This window comes from Nipponia nippon, unplaced genomic scaffold (genome assembly GCF_047370975.1).
Source record: "Nipponia nippon isolate SJK-2023a ecotype South Korea unplaced genomic scaffold, ASM4737097v1 scaffold_1, whole genome shotgun sequence".
In the NCBI taxonomy this organism is placed as follows: Eukaryota; Metazoa; Chordata; class Aves; order Pelecaniformes; family Threskiornithidae; genus Nipponia; species Nipponia nippon.
In genome coordinates, this window is record NW_028262290.1 from 126,044,805 (window position 1) to 126,065,372 (window position 20,568).

General features: G+C 36.0%; 1 protein-coding gene across 10 annotated transcripts in view; it reads left to right on the top strand.

The window, feature by feature from the left end:
• The window catches only part of ZNF385D (zinc finger protein 385D), a 439,008-nt gene that overhangs the window by 173,404 nt on the left and 245,036 nt on the right, over nucleotides 1-20,568 (top strand). Inside the window, exon 1 of one of the 10 annotated variants that reach the window (XM_087771610.1) lies at nucleotides 2,040-2,168. The exons of the other annotated variants lie outside the window; for them this stretch is intronic. Coding sequence (XP_087627736.1) covers nucleotides 2,159-2,168 — 10 coding nt within the window. The 5' untranslated portion in view covers nucleotides 2,040-2,158. Of the gene's footprint in view, nucleotides 1-2,039; nucleotides 2,169-20,568 lie in introns of those variants that run through there. 10 annotated transcript variants of the gene reach the window in all.

Below are 20,568 nucleotides of genomic sequence, written 5' to 3' on the forward strand. Positions count from 1 at the left end.
AACAGTGCAAAGGTGCTGGAATCTGCTCCCTAGCACGTTATGCTGTAGTACAGCATAGTTCAACTTCCTTTGCAATGAGCTCTGCCACTCATGCTCTGCTATGAAGACATTAAACAATGACTGAAACTTAATTACTATTTGACTGGCACTCAAATGGCTGTGATTTATGATGGAAGGTTTTCCTGTTTGTAGTCTATCAGTTGTCATCATAAAATATTCTTGCACTAATTGGTATTTTGACCAATATTTGGGTAAGTAGTACTGCTGTTACTTGCCACAGAATTCTGGTGGGCCAGACTGGTAGTCCCCTTTTTCACCTTCGCTAGCAACTAGGTAATGCCGTTGCCCTTGCATATTGGAGAAACTGTCATTTCTCTCTATTTCTGAGTTTTGTCGTATGTAACATAATTGATGAAAAATTAAAAATTCAGGAATGACATCAAAATTTTGCAATATGATACTTATTGTAAAGAACGCTATAGAGAGATCAGTTCTAAATTTGAAAAATATCCTTGCCTGACCAATTCCTGCTCCTGCTCCTTCTCTAAATATTCATAAAACCATGGTAAGACAGTGTGGCAGGTAAAGGCACAGGCCTGTTCTGTAGAAATGGCAAAGAACAAACAGAAATGGAAATTGTAAGTAGTGCCATGAATATTTGCACAGACAAATTCAATTAGTATCAACAGAAAGGAATGTCAGTGTTACAGGAATAGTTGACAGTCATGCACAGCAGCAGAAGGGAGCATGAGTAGGAAGGGTAGTGTCTAGAGTAACAGTAGGAGATTTTTTCAACGTATTTTATGGTAAGCTAGGAGGAAAAAAATGGGCTATCCTCCTGAATATCATCTTTGGTTCAAATCACATCATGTTAGCCAAATTTCTGCATGCTCTGCTTATCCTGCCAGTACAAAATTGTTTGGACTAGAAAGGTTACAAACCTTCACTGGTAATGGATGTGTTCAGAAGTTGGAATACAGTCAAAATATAAGTACCTTTGAAAAGAAAAAATGAAAGTTAGTGAGTAAAACAGGATTTGTTATTAATAAGTTGAGACTTGTTAATAATACATAGGCTGTACATTCATTCATTTTCATAGTTATTCATACTTACTTTGTTTTTTTGAGAACACAGAGCCTTTATTTCAATGAATAGTTAAGTAAAATCCTGTTATTCATAAAGGAAGTCCTCATGCATTGCAGCTAATGTTTAAGCTTTTAAAAAAAGTTGTCATTATGTAGTTCAAGAGAATGCAAAATGCTCAATATTTCTAAGCAGTGAAATGCCAAAGAAAAATGCCAATTCCACATATTGTTTTTTTTTGATCAGCTGTCTACAGTGAATGCAAGGTTATGGAAAAAAAAAAAAAGAAATACAGATATAAAGTAGCCATTGCAATCGAATGTTGCCTAGTTATTATCAGGTTCTCCTCCTACTGTTTGTGATACCTTTAGAAGAAAATCCTCTATATTTTATCATTTAAAGCTCCTTTATATGTAAGTTTGCCTACAACACGGGAAGGAGAGTAGTTTTGATCGAATGTGCAATATTAGATGCCAATTGCAGCTCATAATAAACCTTAAGGAAAAAACCCACAGTTTACTGCATGGTTTTCTAGATGCTAAATGTGCATTTTAATGTGAAAGGGAAGAACAGAGAGCTCTCCTGTTCTTAAGTGACACTAAACCTAGGGGCTCCATTACGCCACAGCCAAACGCCTCATAGAATGCAACGTGAAAAGCTGCAGATTAACTGTGTTTAGATGCACTGGTTTGATGTAACATCAGCTTGCTTGAGTTAATGTCCTGTGACAAGCCCTCCCTTGCAAACCTTTAGAAGCAAACTGTTTCTTTGTCTACAGTTTTAAGCTTGGCTACAGCCTCTGATAGATTCTGCATTGTTTCTCACATATGGTTTTTGGACAAAGTCGAATCATCATCTATGAAGGACTAACTACCCAAAGGGTATAAACCCAATTGCTAGTGGTTTATTCAGCTTTGACACTTCTCAGTGTGATCCTTACTGCCTTTTGTAAAACAAGCAGGCAAGGGAAAGGCTCCAGAGACTTTCTTCTATTCATTTCTGTAATAGTTTTCTTGCCACGGGAGGCTTAAGAAGATTTGTACTGCCTGCTTTCTTTTCATTAGCAGTGAGTGCAATGCTGTTGGGTAAGTTAATGTGTGAGACTATAAAAAGAAAAGCACAAGAATTTGGAAAAAAGGTGTAGTTTTTCATTAATTCATTTTTAATGTTTTTTCTTGATTTATTCTGTATGGGGTGCAGAGAAAAATAAAGTAACGTGTAACAGTTGAGATATTTTCAGTTGTTCTCTGCCAGACAGAGAATTAGAATCTAGCTGTAGTCTGTTTCTTGAATGTAATACTATGCTTCACTGGTTTTTGGCAGCAGCATGTTAAAAATCTCGTTATTAGACCGACAAAGAAACCTGATTCAATTTTCAACACAATCATACTTGCTGTCATGAAATGTAATAATATTTAATGATTTCTTTGTATTTCTGTATGCAACAAAATGCATCAATCTTTGAGCCTTACTTTGACCACTATATTGCACTAACGTTCTATACTTAAATTACCATTAAATTATTTACTTTGTATTTGTTCTGAATGTTTACTTTAATGAAAACTGAGTATGTTTGTTAAGAAAACACCAAAGTTTGGCAAATGGATTTATACTTTCCTTAGTACAATAGCTGTTTGCATCAGATTTAAATTTGACTCTGTATAGAAGCACTTCAATAGTCAGTTTTGTGTTGTGACAGTTAATGTGGAAATCTATGCTATGTATACACAGGATAGCCTTTTTAAAAAATTAATAACATACTGTTATTATTATTATAATTTTCCCAGAATCTCTGGACTCATAAAATTTGCTACAAGCAATGCAGAATAGGTAATGAATATAAATTAGCCTTAGAGAATAATCCTTTTAGAGGGCAAGTAATACAGTTTAAAATTTGTATCTGATGGATTGATGGATGATAACTCCTGCAGGACATATATATGTTAAGAAGAGTGAACCTGATGATAAATGTTAATAGTCATTAAAGGATTACTGGATGCTACATCTCTGAACTTTTTAATCATGCTGCTCATCAGCAGCAAATATAATCTTCTTTAATATTTTTGTTGTCTGGTGTATTATGCATGTTTGTTGTCTTTTCCTTTGTCCCTCAATACACACTTAAACTTCTGGGATTTAAGGAATACAATAATGACTTAGGAAAAATGCTGGTAACTCAGCTGAAACAATTCTGTAGGAATTTTTTTATTATTTTTCTATTTTTTAAAAAGAGGGTAAGCACAACTTTTTTCTGCCTGATAGACCAGTAGTTCAAGATTTATAAAGCAATTCTTAGTGAAATGTATACAGATAGTGTGGGTTTTTTAAATGCCAAGCTTTATTGTTTTTTTCCAGACAGTTACTAGTATGCTCTTTGACATTTTGAAATATTCAAGCAGAGATAACTGTTGATAGATATAACTCAGCACTATTTCTTATTTATAGAAATCACATTACCTCCAGCCACAATTGTCAGCAACTCTGCTCTTTTGATTCCCAGTTGCTCAAGAACTGTAGCTTGAAGCATTGTCAGTATGTGATATCATTAATCAAGAAACCAATTATACTGTTTTATTTTTATTTGCATGCACATGACTACAAATTACCAGTCGCAGTTATTCAGCCCTCAGAAAACTATAGTCAGTGCTTGATGGTTTACTTGTATTCTATTTGTGTCATTTTAATAAGAGGCATGATTCACTGGAAGCTTGCATAGATCATAGCCTAAAAATGTCCCTTACTCATAAGAAGTTGTATACAGAAGTAAAGCTCATTTCTTAGAGAAGCATTTGGCTCTCACATGGAATTTATTATAATTTTGTAAGATGCAGTTCTTTTTATTTTTTTGTCCAGAAGTTCCACAGATGACCTTACCGGTGTTTTATTTTTGTTAGCTACAATAGCTCAGTAATGATTTGGAAAAGGGAGCTTCTTGCCAAATCTGAAATTCTGCTCAGTCGTGGTGCAGGGGCAGTTACAGTTTGCTGACCAAATTCTATCAGATAACTCCAAGATCTTGTTCCCTGGCATAATAATCAGAACATCTCTGGAGAGCATGTGTGAGCAAGTATACATACAAGCAACATATGAACACATTTTTAGAAATTTAATATGATTAATCTGTTGTCCTCCTTATGAAATGTGCATTAGGATATTGCACAGCTATTGACTTTCTTTTTCCACTTTCCTGTTTTGTGTGCATCGATCTATCTTCATTAAAAGTTTTATCCCATGGTAAGCATGGGATAAAATTCTTGCATCACTGAAGTCAATATCACCTTTTAGCACCTGAATAGAGTCAATTTATCACTGTATTATCTTTATGCAATACTCCAACTACACTGTGGAAGGCAGAGGAAGAAGGGAGAATTGCTACAGTGATCCAAGCTTGAAGTTTTGGAGCCATACGCTGTAGAAGTGGGCAGTGAATAGAGGTGCTTGTACTTGAAAAGAATTCAGCGTAATTCTGATTCACTCCACCTTCCTCTACCTTTCAAATATTTTGGAAAGCGTTTAACTTAAAAAATGCAATGTAGTACCTTGAGAATGCCATTTGTAAACCAATAAATATGATAGGTGTATTTCTGCTGCTGCAAGCAATTATGTGGGCTTTTCATTTTTCCTTTTAAAGATCCTTGCTACATGCAGTTTTTTATAAGACATTTTATAATTATAGAAAAAAAAAATCTTTTGCATAGCCTTTCAGCAGAATATAACCTGTAATAATTTTTTTGTAGAGACTATTTTTAACAGTCTCCAAGGACTCTGATCAGTGTTCTTTATTCAAACTCCCATTGAGTTCAATAGGAGTTTTCATGATTAAAAGAACCAGTAAGGAATGTTGAATAGAGTTAGCTTATTCAAATGCAAGCAAATCTTTTAGACTATATTTTCATAGGGGAATTAACAGTCTAGTCCTTACACACAGAATTAGCCTAAGCTCTCATGGGATATCTGGGTGCCAAAAAGATGGCATCTACTATTTTAGAGCTATTTGTTATTTTGACAGTGTGGCTCCAGGCTACATTGCACTGCATAAACCCTTAATTTTACATAACAAATAATGAAATATTGCTGCTTCACTGCCTCTCTTCAAATGATTAAAAGAGATTAACTTTGCTTAACATCACTCTAAATTAATTCCTGATGCTATACCTGCGATTGAATTCTACTGTCCATTTTTTAAGTATGCGTATGGGATTGTTCTGCTCCCTATAACACGGTCCTCAATATAGGACAACAAACTGAGAGCTAGTCATCTTGTCATATGATATGACACCTTTTAAGGGAAAGAATGATCAAGAAATTGGCAAAAAGCTTGGGAAAGAGTTCCTAATGTTCCTTGTGTTAATCAGGGTACTTCCAAGGGGACAGGGGGTCTGGAGAGGACAGTTAGAGGGCCACAGAAACTCCCAGAAGGGGAATGAGGAAACCTGCATGTACCACAGCATGTCTCAAGAGAGAAGGCTGAAGAGTTTTGAACAAAGACAGGGAACTATGGGAGATTGAAGGAGACTTTGTGAGCTGGGAAGCTTGCCTGAATCCTGGCAGACATTGAAGATGGATTGTGGAGTCCATTAATAAAAAGGAAAAGCATGTAAGATTATATCCCAAAGGAGGAGATGACGTATGAGAAAGGCTTTCCAGAGATATGAAATGGGTATCCCAGAGGTAAGAGGTAGCTCAAAAGGAGCTGGAGTGGAACTAGGAATCCAAATACATTGGAGGAGAAAGAGTTTGGATCCACTTTATAAAATCCTCAAGAAGATGTTTTGTACTGTGATTTGAAAATTCCTTGGTAAGCCATAGCATCAGCTGGAGGCACAGAAGGTATCTGCAGGACCATCTATGCCATTAGGGAATATTACAGGGTAGAAGGATGGATTCCAGTTCTTTCTGCTCTCCAGGCTAACCAGAAGTGAGCCATCTTTAGTCTGAAACTGATATGCCTATGTTAGTGTGTGCTGTCACCAGCAAACTTTTTTGTGTCGTGCCATGACAAATTGGCTACACAGGTGCTGGACTGGAGCTCTTTGGATACCAGCCAGATTGGAGAAAAAACAGTGGGGTAGACCTTCCCTGTATTATCCAGGACATCTCCAGAGCACACCCTTGTGCAGTGTGATGTTTCCTTGAAATACCTGCAGACAAAACTGTCTAGATGGCTGAAGTATGCAAGAGAAGCATAGTCTATTAGTGCTTTCAAAGAAAGTTGGATAAGCTTTTTTATATAAATGTTTAGATAAATTCTGTTTACATAGAGAAGATATTATCAGATAAAAGTGGGATTTTCAATTTCATATCAACACTTATCCATTGTAGGATGAAATCCTATTTGTCTTTTATTAAAGTAAGTGGTTCACAAATAAAGCAGGAACTTTAAATTTTCAACTACAACATGAGCACGCTTAGATTTCAAACTTACTTCTACAAGAACTGTCTACCCATCTATTGGATACTCTTACAAGAGCTGCCTTTCTTGACTTGCATAAATCAATTAGGGAATTGTCTTGTAAGGAAGAGAAGGTGATAAATGGTGATCAGATGATTGCTCTGTTAATAAGGAGACAATCTGGGTTGCTGAAAGGCAGATAGGATGCTGAGGAGGAATGCTAGTTAAGGGTACAATTTATTTCCATTGTTCAAAACCATAAAATTTGCTAGGTTAAGAAAAATACAGAGTTTTTAATGAATGTGATAGGATTTGTTTTTCATTGCCTTCGAAAGTGTCAATTATATGAATGGAATTTGCTGTATAAAGAGAAGTTTCGTCGAGGAATAAATTTTCCACACCGTATGAGAGAGATGTAGTGGAAACCTCTGTAATTAAAGGCATTACATCTGTAATGCTTGTTGAGTTGTACAGTGTTGTATTGAAAAGTGTTCTTTCAGATGTATTAATTTGCTTTGGGGCATTTTGCCCTTTTGTGATGAGAAGAAAATGCTGCAAAAAGTAAAAGTACTCCAGCATATTATTGAGATGCTAACTTCATCTTTGAGAATAAGAAAGTTCTTTGTACAACTCCTTTTTATGTAACTTCAGCTCTTCCCAATAATGGCATAATCAACTCTTGATCTGCACTGCGGCTTCTGTTTTGGAGCTCCTCCTGGCCTACTCCTAGCAGTAGTTTTAAGACAAAGAATGTTTATTGCTTTTATGAACAGGCCTATGCTTTCCAGGATTAATTTTGAAGTCCAGCTGGAGACTACTCTTTCTACATATATTCTGCTTATCTCTTTCTATTTCTCTATCCTTCTTCCCTGATGATTCCTCAAACATTTATTCTCCAGCCAGTTGCTCCTGTCTTCTTTTCCTTCTAGAGCTGCATGTAAGAGCAGTTGCTCTTGCAACTGCTTCTCCTCCTGTACTGCTATGTACTGTGGATAGCATAAATAACTTACAGACATAGTTTATAGACCTAACATTTGAGATCAGGCTCTTCTCATATTTAGTCTACTGCATGACAGAAACAGTGCAAATAAAAATGGGAATGAAAAGAATTAATATGCGGTTCAAAAAAAGGAACTGCTAACCAGCACCAAAATCAAAGCTGGAATGCATCTCTGTCATGAATCCGAGTCCTTTACATGAGATGAAAAGATGATATGTATGTGTGTGTGTATATATGTATCTCATGTAAAGAATATGTATAGCTCATATGTTTTAGATACATACTAAACAAGAAAAATTGCAGGCTAAGAGTAACTGTTCTCACATGGATAAAGTTACATCGAGAACTTTTCTTTGTAGAAAACCAATACAGTTAGGACTGACAGGTCTTGAAGTTGGTTTCATGGGAACAGTTGAGAATTTTAATTCAAAGCAATATTATGTCGAGCTGCATTACAGCTCTAGCTGCATTCCCAGATCAACAGACACTTCTCTCACAGGCTTACTTGAAAGATTTTAGCAAGGTGTTTATCTGTGATAAGTCTTTATTGCTGTTGGTATGGGAGGTCCTTGGTGACCACCCAGAGAATCTGTATCTAAGAAGTCATTTGTCCTTTTCACGCGTCTTTCACAATTGCTCTGTTGAACTCAGCAGATTTATATTGTTCAGGCTTGATAAGTAGTTCATTGATCAGTTTTCACTCTGTAAGGAGAGAATGCGGTAGACTACTATAATCTATGCTACTTTTACTTATGCTGGCTGAGAGTAATGCAACATAATGCACCTATTTTTTTTGTGAAGTTTCCACAGGCTAGCTCCCTGAAGGGTTACATTTTATGGTCCATTTGGCATGCTCTGTATATCTGTTCATACTAGAATGGATATCCTTTTTATCAAAGTCTATACTTCATGTCATTATGTAGAGTTTTGTTTTATGGTTTTTATACAGCAGAGAACTGGAATAGTATCCATTAACAGAAAAGTCACTTCAGTCTCCCTGTCATTAGACTGACTTAGTTCAGCACCTCTTGGATGAAACAGCTGTATAAATCTTTAACCTCTGTAGAAGTGCCCTTTAAATCAATAAGAATAATGAAAAAGGATTAATGTGCTGGAATCACTTAAGAATGCTTCTGTTCATGAAGTTGGCACGTGTCTATGACCAGTCAAGCAGTTAGCAAACATCTGTGGCAATTCATGTCTTTGGTAGACATTTACTTGGTTTTAACTAGTCTCTCTTCATTGACTTTTCAACACAAAAAAAATAAATGTTTCACCTGCTCCATGAGGTAGCACAAATTTGTTGTATTATGGTGGGCTGGCCTTTTAAAAGCCAGGTAGCTGTACCTGATCTGAAAAAGTATATAAGGTATGGGCACATGATCAAAATTACTAGCATTCCTGTGGCTTGCTTAGTTACTGCTCAGCTTTAGTAAATGGTCTTACCAAGCTGTACACTAAAATATAGCATCTTAAAGAACATTCATAAATTTGGACAAGGGTGAAAGGGGATTTTTTTGCATCTGCTATCTTAAGCACCTATCTTCCCATACAGCAAAATAGGTATGCAATAGTTGGATCTGGATTCCAGGTCAGAGCCAAGGAATTGAATCCTCTTACAGTTTACTTCTTGGCTTTAAACAGTGACCTGTGCTGGGAAAGAATCACTTCGTTTCTAGCAAAGTATTTTACTGCTCAAGATCCTTGGGGCTACAGAGGATAAGGCTTATCTGTTGAAGTGAAGGTTGTTACCTGCTCACAGTTCTGACATAGATAAAGCTCAAAAATATCTTGCAGCTATAACAAAGGAGAACAGAAGAATTTCTTTGCATGTTCTGATATTTCTTCTAGGTTTTACTTTGAAGAATAAAACAGTCCCCTGAAAAAATTCTCTGAGAACTTTCTTGGCTGGAAGAAGAGGAGGGTGACCTTTTTATACAAGCAAGTGGTAGCTCACTGGGGGTGGGAATGGCTGCTGGAGAATCTGCTCTGAAGAAAACTAAGACAGCAGCTAGCTTGCCATGAGGACAGGTTTCTGGCACTGTTACCACTCTTGAACGAATCTGGTTTTATTAGCTGTTAGGTATAGTAATTAGCATTCATTTATTCTTTAATCAAGCCATTTTCTTCTTGATATATCAGAAGTACTTTTACGACGTAGACATCTTGTTGTTACAGTCTCCTAGCAACAAAAACTTTTCTTAAGCTGACATTTGCTGTCTCAAGAGTTCTGTGTCCAAATTACTTTGAATAGCCTTAATTTTCCACAGAGTTTCTAAAATTTAATCAATCTCATCTTTTGTTAGTTTGATTTTCTAACAAAGGCATCTGATTAAGTTATTTCCTGAGCCTTGGTTACAGTATCATCCCAAATGTGAGTATTTCAGATCATGGCACAAAAAAAAAATCTCAACCTATTCTGCCTACGTCCTGAATGGGATATGTTACTAGGACATATTTTTTCTCAAGCATCCTCAGAATCAGTGATCTTGAAGAGAACTTCTGCAGTTATTCTTTTAACTGACACAGAGCTTCTGCAGTTACTGTTATTCAAAGCCATTGATCATTGTTAACAAAATTTGTACCAGATGGTCTCACTACCTGACATTAGGAAGTGTCAGTGCAAGGAAAGTTGAAATGTCTGTTTGCAAACTTGTGAATAATTTCTGTGGTCATAAGGGTGCTCTGCTTCATATCTAGATAGACAAATTCAGAGTGAAAATTGGGAGCAGGAAAGTTACAGAGTTTTTGTTTATGCAAAACCAATGCATATCAGTGGAGGATAGTGACAGTTACTCATCCAGATCATAAACGGGGAGACCTCTGGATATATTGCATCAAGTGGTCCACTGAATACTCTGCAGACTTATTGCCAGCTTTATTGCTCTGAGACTGGCTCCCACGTATCTCCCAGGGATTACAAGCAAACCTGAAAGTGTTGGCACCATCATTAATGTGTATGCAGCAAGTACACATACAGTATATACAACAGAGTTGTCCTACACCCTAAGGTCCTAGTCATGTGTGCTGTGGTCATGTCCAAGACTGACTGTCATGCGGTAGCCAGGTTGCAGCATCAGTTTTTCAAGGCTACCTGATGTTTGGGAATTCTAGACAAATGTGTGTTTTCAAAATATTCTCCGATCAGTATTTCAGGAAGAAAAGAGCTTGAGTATAGGAAAATTTAGCTAGGCATGCTAGCCCTTGGACAGAACATCCTCATGTTGATCTCTGAGTTCACCTCAATTCATTGTGATCAATACAGCCATTGAATGGCTGAACTGGTACTTAGGTTGCTTGTTTCTGTCTGACCTCTAATGGTCTTTAGGGAGTCATAAACCTTCAATTAGTTCTACAAGATTTCTGTTGTGCTTAACTCTGGAACTGCCTGTGTGTTACTGAGGAGTATATACTCCCAAAGTATGAATCCATTAGTTCCTGTCTATCACTTTGTACACATATATAAACAAGAATTTAATGTAGTACTGGATACAGAGGAGTTGTACATCTGCAAATAGGTCCATAGGTTTTCATACCTTTTGATTACCATGGTATAGACAGGAATGATTTTTCCCCATCTATTGTTAAATTTCTAGCTCCCCAATAAATAACAAATGATTCGATTCCTGACTCTTGACAATTTTATCAGGAAGCAGTTGCTGGCAGTAAGTTATGTGTTTCCTCCTCATGGATTTGTACAAACTGCACAGGTATTTTCAGGAAAGTGTGTGGATGCAATGTGTGGATTAATATGACAATATTGTTTCTTTCTAGACATTCTACCTGCTTGATCTCTGGTTTGTCCTTATTTTTTATCCAAGTGCCATCCGGTCTACTGCTTCGCTGCGGTTCTGACACCACTTTGGGACTGCCTAGTCCTGGTTATGAACCATGAAGCTCAGTTTATTGTATTTTAAGACATACTGCAATCACAGTAACAGTCTCTTTCTTAGTTATATATGTTGCATAAATATAACTTTTTTATATATGAAAATGCATGATATTCTGTATGTAATAGTGTTGTGGTAATACTTTGTGGCTTTCAGAATCAAAATGTTTTGAAGTAAACTGGGAGCCAGCTATCTGTGCAGACGGGAACTTGAGACCGAGCTGGTTCTGGGAGACTCAACAGTTACTAGCTTGGGGAGACTCCTCACAAGCCTTGCACTGGGTCACTATGGAAGCATGAAGAGGAATAAGTAATTCTATAAGAAACTGGATGGATTTCCAGTACTGAAGTTGTAGATGATTTTAATGTTTTTTTTTTCTGGAAAAATTTCATTTTAACAAATTGGAATTTACTGATCCTAAGAGATTTCTATTTTGGCATCCCTTGACTTTGCCACTCATTGTCCTGAAACTACCTGAAAGCAGTTTCTCTGCTGGACTTTCTAAAAAAAAAAAAAAAAAGAAAAAAATGGAAAACCAGAACAGGTGTTTAGGAAACATGAAGTTTAATTTTTAGTTTTGGCTTTATGTGCTTTAGACCACGTAACATTTCTTTTATTTCTGCCTTTGTAAGGGCTCATACTTTTTGCTAGTATCTCTTTGGGATAGGGTTAGAATCACATAGGGATTAAGTGCAGTTATTGACATTCGAGAAGGCCTGCACAATTTATGTGTGCTTGCTACATCTTACATTTTATAACCTTCTTGGAAGAAAAGGAGTAGAAATGGGCTGTTGCAGACCTTATTTCTCCATGGAAGAAAGTGTCAACAAGGAAAGGAAATGAGTGAAGTTCGCACTTTTGTAGAGATCAGAAGCTCCAAGTTCTTGGCATGTTCTTCTGTAGTTCAGAAATTCTGCGGTGCTGAAACCAGAAAGCTCTGCTTAATAAATGTTTAGTAAGGAGATGGCTAATTCATATGCGAGTAGATGAAGTATTACAGCAGATTGATCCATGAACCACCTCTCTCAGGCTTGCTCCTTACTCACAGCCTTTCATTCCTCATGGTTGCCTGCAGCACCGCATCTCTCAAAAGCTTCTTTCTCTCTGACCAAATGACTACTTCACTTCTAATTCCTTTTGAGATAATAGGTTTATGTTCCATCCCCATATTTACCTAGGTCCTCTCAGGACAAACTGGATCCCTGATAACTGTTTCAAATGCGGACAGGAGACTTACAGATCATGCCTATAGTACTTAAGAGAGTACTCCATGCTTCTGAAGCCAAATTCCTTGCCTGTCCTGACTGTTGTGCCTTTATAGTCTTAAATCATGTGGCCATGACCGCAATATCCTCAAGACATACCCAGTCATTGTCAGACCTCTGCTTGATGTATGCCTCTTCAAAACTTACTAGGCATAAGCAGGATGCTCAGTATTCATATACATGGTTGCCCTGCAAAAATGCTAGACTCTTGCCTTGGAAAGGGCAGCATTTGCTGCCACACCAAAATCCAGAGTCTTCTCTGTTCCAAGAGTGATGAACAGAGTCACACCACTGGATGAACTAATATGTTATAGCACTCGTAGTCTTGTGGATGTTCAGTTTTCAGAGGCCCCATAATATAGCCTCTGGAACTCTTCCTCTGGCTTTACTGGCCAAAACCACACCTGCCTAGCTGAGAGTAACATTTGCCAGTCACTGTGCCTTACCTCTACCTGCACTACACATCTATGTAACCTCAACAGCATTTTGCCTCTTGGCAGGTGTTGAACAAAAAAATTATTATGTTTGCCTCTCCCTCTAACTAGTAGAGGCAAACTTAGTGACTTGTCTTTTTTGAGAAGGCATGAATTTAGCCCAAAGCCAGTTGTCATGAATGTCCAAGCTCCTTGGCAGAAGAAAGCTGAAGTGTTCTTATGATGGCTTGAAACCTTCTTGGTTTTTTTGATACAGACACCGCTGTTCAAGCTCGTTGGGTCAGGTCTCAGGAATGATCTGGCAGACTGGTGGGGACTGTATGCATTGAGAATCTTTTCAGACCTGATCCTCTCTGCCTCAGGGGCAGAGCTCTTCAGGTTAGGAGAAGAAGAATTTTTTAAGGGGGAGCAAACAAGCAAACACATCCTTAGCATAAACAGTTCAGGTAGCTTTTGTCCTGTTCTGCTTTCAGTTAAAATAGACTTCCATTCATTTTCAAAATTGAAGTTTCTTCTAAATCCTCAGACACCATTTGTGTGATTATTTTGTGCCAGCATAAGTCTTGATTAAAAACATCAATAGAAGATGAAAAATAATACAAACATCACTTTATACTGAGAAATCTTCCATCATTTATGGTGCTTTATGCTGTCGATGACTTCAGTGATCTTTCACGTAATAGATTAGATCTGGGAATGACAGCATCTACTCAAGTTTAAGAAAATCAGAAAAAGATCTCAAGCTTGTAACAGACACAAGTCTTTAGTATTATGTCAAATAGATCCATAGATGAACTCAATTGCACAACAGAACAAATAAATATCTGTAATAACTTTTGAATACCAAACAGCACCAAAATGGAGATTATCAAGAACAGATGACAGAACAGGGGACTGATTGAAGATGATCTGCATCATAGATACTTGCTGTATATTGATTTTTCTGAAGTCATTAACTCCAATCTGTGTCATCATTAATATACATATTGCATTGTATTTTGAGGACTAGTTCTTCAATGTAAAGTCATATGAAACATACCAATACCTTTAGACTAGTGTATCAGGGCAGGTGAAAAAATTCTGAGGTCCCACAAAACAATTTTAGTTACATTACTTGCAAGATATATGAATCTCCTTGGCTTCTGCTGTGCACAGGGGCCAATATATGGCTTCCCTCAGTAATTCTCTAGATGCTCCTAACGTTTAGAATTTATTAAATCTTCATCTCTGGGGTTGATAGGTTTCTTTTTTTTTTGGTATTAATTACAGAGAATCCAGCAATACTAATTTGACCATTTTTTTGTATAGAAGAATGATCTTTGTATTATAAAGCTTTAAGGTCCATGCCTATAGAAGTATGAGAAAAGATACAAATGGTGCTTATATAAATTCAGGAAAAAACTGTTACCTAAGTATTAAGACTTGTATTTAAATACTTATTGTTCCGTTTTGCTGTAGGAAATAAATTAGATATTGGTTTCTGATCCAGATGTTTTCTTTCTGTCTTTCTTTTTGAAGGTATGCTGTATATCTTGAATTATCCTAAGGCTAGGAATTCACAATGGGCTCTCATCATCTATGTGAGAAATAATAATGTAGTCTGAGGAGAACTCTCGTTATGCCCTTGCAAAGATTAGTAATTAATGTATTGAAAGATGATCTTTCGCTTGGAAATGAACCCCTGACAAACTTACCAGATGAAATCACCCATCAGTTCCTGAAATATATGGTTATCTGTGCCCTACTTCTGTTTCTGCCATGTTACCTTATTTCCTTTTGGAGCCATAGAAAGACAGAAAAAACCCAAATTTGTTTGACTTTTTTTTGAGAAGCCTAATCTTTTTCATTATGAATACAGCTTTAAAATATGTTTTTCTGTCTCTTTTCTTCCATGCGTAGTGACAATACATCTTAGCAGTTTAGGTGTTGTTTTGGCCACAAATATCTTCCTGTTGTTCAGTTCTAAAGAGAACACTCCTTTATATACCTGATCTGTTATTTACATCAGAGACTAGCTGTGAGATGGTGCTGTCAATCTGAACATGCCTTTAGAAGTCATGGGATTCAGTCAAATATCCATGATTAGCAACTGACTTTCTTTTTAAGTACTCACCCTAATTACTATTTACAGTTTATATAGATTACAGATAATAATGAACTCTTAGATCATTATTTAATTATTGTTGATCTTTGTAATGATGATGGACCATACAATAAAGTGATTTAAGACAGGGAAGTTTAATACTACCGATAATAACTAGAATCATCATTTCAGGTAATTTAAAACAGGCTTGACAATTGCAAATAATATTTGTGATGTTGCTTTTTGTATTAACGTTAATTATAATTAATTTTATGTGATGCATTTAGAAGCACTGCCTTAAGCTAGAGTTTTAACAACTCTAGCTTAAAGACAAAAATCAGAACTCCCCCTCTTCCAATATTTAAAAATTAAGGTTCTAATCCAGCAAAGGTAGAAACTGAGCAGTAACTATTACTTTTGTGAGTAATCCCACTCATTTCAACAGGATGTATCTTATAAATAAGTATATGTATTTATAATAAGCCCATATATAATGCATGTATCCCTTTATGGCATATGGGGTAAAGCAATACTTGAATCACTCTTGTTGATAACTCTCCTAATGTTAATCATAAGACATTATTTGGAGTTCTTGAAAGCATCAACAGAATTGTGTCTGTACACAAAGCATTTAAAAAAATAGTATCACTGTTTGGTTTCTGAGTGATGCAGGAGCTCAGATGCCATAAATCTTAATTTTGATAAATTGTTTTACTTCGGCTGTTGGAAGATTTTTTTACTTTGGTTGGGGGCATAGTTAATCAGTTCAGTAAGGCAGAATGTGGTATTGGTTTATATTCTTCATAGTGAGCTTGAAAGGAATATTTTTATTCCTGAAGAAGTAAATTCTCATCCAAACACCAAAGAGTGTGACTGGTTTTGATTGATCCAGTCTTGGCACAGTCACAGAAATGGTAAAATGTCTTATGAAATATACCTTCTTCATCACAGAGCTGTTGACTGCATTCTATGGTGCAAACTATAAAACTGTGGAAAGCAGTGGCATACTTTATTCATTTAGGACCTGACATTATCAGATGCTGCTGCTGAAAAGTAGCAGCCCTGATATCCTCGTTTTCACAATACTGTAATTGGTTATCAACTTGTCAAAACGTGGGTAAGGCTTCTCGGAATAAATAAAATATCACTATCTTCTGAATAAAATATTTTAAAATTGAACTCCCCTTTTTGTAGCTGCAATAAGGACACCTAGACCTGGAACAGCTGTGATTTTTTTTCTTTGAATGTGAATCACTGATTCTTGTGTCACTTTTTGAGTTGATCTGCTTATGTGGCCCTTTATATTAAGATCATGCCTTTCAGCTTTTAGAGATTATCCTATTACTCTGTTCAAGAAGAAAGGTAATAAACTGTAAAGCTTAAAAATACCAAGGAGCAGTCATAACTAAAGTTATGGAAGCTTAGAAAAATCCTCACAATAAACAGGGGGTGGGGTGGTACTTTTTTTCCTTTCAAATCTGTAGTTTCTTGTCTTGACTGGAAGAGCTCTGTTCAAACTTACTACGAAGAATGCCGTGCCATCAAATCTTCAGTTTCTCTGGAACATGACATGAGGACATTTCCCTCTATCTTTTTGTGAATGCATGTCAGGTCAATCACTTTGTCACTTCCTCTACCATAAAAGTATCATTGTAATTCATAATGAAGATCATATTGGTAGAACTCTGATATTACTGTGTTTGTACAGTTCTTGTACCTCTGAATTTCACATTTTAAAAAAAATTAATTCACATAAAACTTCATGTCAACTTTATGAAACTGATCAACATCTGTGGAAGAAAAAAGTGTTTCTAATTTAGAGGAGGTTTTGACCAAAAAAAAATAGATTCTCAAAATGAAACTTCTTTACTGTGTTTTTTAAAATAGGATTTTATTCTTGTCTTAGCACTCCTAGTAACTTGTATCTGTAGAAGCATTCTTCATGAGTGTGTCACCAAAAAAGGCCTGTTTATGTACTAGAAAGTAGTCTGTCTGTCTTTTCATGGGAAAAAATGCCTTGTGCTTCCATATTTTTATTTCATATTTGAAATATGTGGTTAATATTTCTATTGTTATTAATGGTAGCTATATACTTTGCTGATGAAATAAGTGTGTTCCTTTTACTCTTGCGATAACATCAAAAACTTAAATAGCTTTTCAAATTTGAAAGAACATGATTTGCTTTAATTTGGTGCCCTGAATTTTGTATGCTGCTGGTTAAGCAACAGACCTACAATTATCTGTCAGAGGCTGCCTTCTTGACATTTTCCAGCTTATTTTTCATCCTCGAGTAGAGCTGTGTATTTTGCATAAGCTTTAGATAATCATGTAAACTAGTTGCATCACTGAAGTATTTTTATTTCAAATTCAAATACATTGAGGGTTGCGTACATGAGCTTAAAATAGTTTTTGCAGATCTTCTCATCTAATGTCTATCTTCATCTGGTTTAAGTTGTTCTTGAATCTCTTTCCCTCACCTTCCCTATCAAGGCAAAATCTGCTTACATTTAAATGTACAAAAATATGTGAGCCACTTAGAATATATCTGCGGAAATTTAAGTATTGACATAGCGTACGATATTTAATCCATAATTTCTTTTCTTCCCTTTACCATATGCACTGCATCCTCACTCCCATGTTACATTCAGCATTTGGTGGAAATATTGCGAACAGTTCTGCTAGGCCAAAGCAATGGGACTCTTCCAAACAGTTGATTATTTGTACAAGTGTTGAAACGTTTGGTGTCCTTGGTGGTTAGAGTTTCTGGTACAGTTTTCTCTGAAAATGTCACGTGCACTCTGAAATGACTTATAGTCCTTCCAAAGGGTTAATGTTAACCAGTAGTGAATAACCCTTTCTCTTAAGATCCTGGTGAAAGCAAAACTGCTCTCAAATTTTCTTATAGGACCAAAATATAGATTTACTGAACTGTCAGGTACAGTAAATGCTAGCTGTAGATCATACTTAATTCAGCTCAGGCCAAAGCATTTGACATATAATATAGTGCCATAGGTTGTGCACGCACAGAACATTTTACAGACGAGTATTTGTCTCTCTCCTTCAGCTGTCAGCCCAGATACATCATCATATATCATTATCACTTCTAGCAATGATACTGGAACATCTTGAGCAGTAGTATACTTACTGTGCACATATAAATATAATATATGGTTGTTACCTCCCTGTAGAGTGTTCCAAAGGCATAGACACGTCATTTAAAGATTAAAATAGCTTACTTCCTTCTTATATCATAAATAAGCCAAGTATGTGTTGGTGGTTAACTTGTTCAACCCATGTAGTCTCCTTGTTGTGAGAGGAGAGTACAAAGGTGTCCTCATACTGCACTGACAGCTAAAGGTATCCTTTGCATGTAAATATCCTTTAGAACAGGTTGTGCTAAATTAGCAACCAGGGAAACATACACCCAAGAAATTTTAAGTTCTCAGAGTAGGTCAATTTCATGTCTTGCAAGCTGAGGGGAAGAAAAAAAAAAACAAACCCCAAAAAACCCAATGTTTTCTGAATTGCACACTTAATTTTCTGTAAGAGTAGCAGGCCCTGCAAGCCAGGTTTTGGAAGGTATTGGATGCCCAAAGATCCCAATAGCTACCTTTGGGTTACTAAGGACACCTAGCTGCTTTGACAAGTACAGAAGAAGGAGTTGCCTTTCAGTTTATGGTAGGCATCTAACTTAGCTCCTTTTGTTGATCATACAAAGTGTTTATCTGCGTTTTGGAGCACCAATTAAAACTAAAAAGCATTTTAAGAATTTTGCTTTCAATTGCCCCATATGAAATCCCTGTCTGGCCTGCTAATGTGTCTGAAAATCTGGTCCCTGTTACAGTCATTGAACTGTCAGGAAAATTGTATTCCATTTGCTGCAGACTCTAAGTGTACTCCAGCATACTCCAAGTGTAATGTTCTCTGCACTTGAACTGTCTTTGTGCATATGGAGGTTTGAATGAATTTTATGATTTTGAAATAATCAGTGCTAATTGTTGGTACTGCAGGAGAAAGATTTTTGTAGAGCAGGTAAAACTGTCACTAGAGGTGTGAACTATTTAGTATTTATCTTTTAATTGTTCCCAGTTACTGCTAGCTACAGGGAGTTGCTTGATTCGTTTAGAGATAATATGGTTGCTTGTTCAATGGATACCCAAATTAAAACCATCAGATTAATTTCCTATGAAATACTGAGCAGTAGCTAAATAGCAAAGACTTTGTAATGGTAATAGTCTAACAGACTACTGTAATTGTCATTGGTAACAAAATTATATGTAAAAATTTTATACAACATACATGTATGTTAATTGTAGCTATTCAAATATTGATAAACAGCTGTAATCTTAATTCCTACCTTTTTCCATGACTGAATAAAACTTAAGTTGACAATCTGTAAATGTTTTAGAAACATTTAGAAATTTTACGATTTCTAGTAAAAGAGATGATTATTTTTCTACAATATCCTATATTGTCCATATAAAAGTTCCAAAGGACTTAAAGATCAGATGAACAGGAGAGAATGCAGAGAGAAGTGCACCTTATTGGTGTGAAAATGTATTTCCTTAGGTCTTTTCTTTGCCTGTGTGTTTGTTCAGTCAAAAAATAAAGATTAGAACCAGTGAATTAGCTTTGCAAGTGTAGTTGGAAATAGAAGAAGAAAGATGGTAAAGAAGAAATATTTGTCTTTTAAGATCGCATAGAAGCTAGATATATCTTATATGCTTATATGTAAGTACAGTAATTCTTAAAATATAATTTGTTAAAAATCTAATTTCTCAGGAATTTTGTAAAACTGTTCATTGACCCTCTGAAAACTCAGAAGGCTGAAATCTTTTCCCTGCTATGAGCAAAGTAAGATTGGATTTTCACACCTGCATTAAATAATGCAAAGGAATTGTGCAGGCTCGGGAAAAAATAAGGCAATTCTTTCAATTGTTCTTCCTAAAATTAGTTTTCCGATGTTGTAGTGCTCAGACTGGCAAACAAATATAAATCCTGTTCTTCATCTGTTGATGTTCCTGGGGGACAGTATGCCACATCTTTCCAAACAAAAGGGGGGAAAAAAACCTTTATAGAACTAAATGAAGTGGAAAGCAGCAGAACATATCTTATGCATAATAAACTGAAGATTTAGATATTTTGCTTGTTTTGACCATTGAATATTCATCAAATTGCATTAAAGACTGGGTGAAGCTTGAAAAATTAGGGAGAAACAGTTTATTTGATGGAGTCTTGAAACAAAATCAGTAAAAATGACGATCAAAGAAAATGCTGAGGCAATGTTTCAACAATAACATTTATTTGTTAGGTTCTCTTCCCATAGATCTACTTCAGATCCAAGGAAGATGGGAAAAGAAAATAAATATAAGTTTTGGAAAGGGAAGCTGAACAACTTTATCTTTTAATTGAAATAATTTG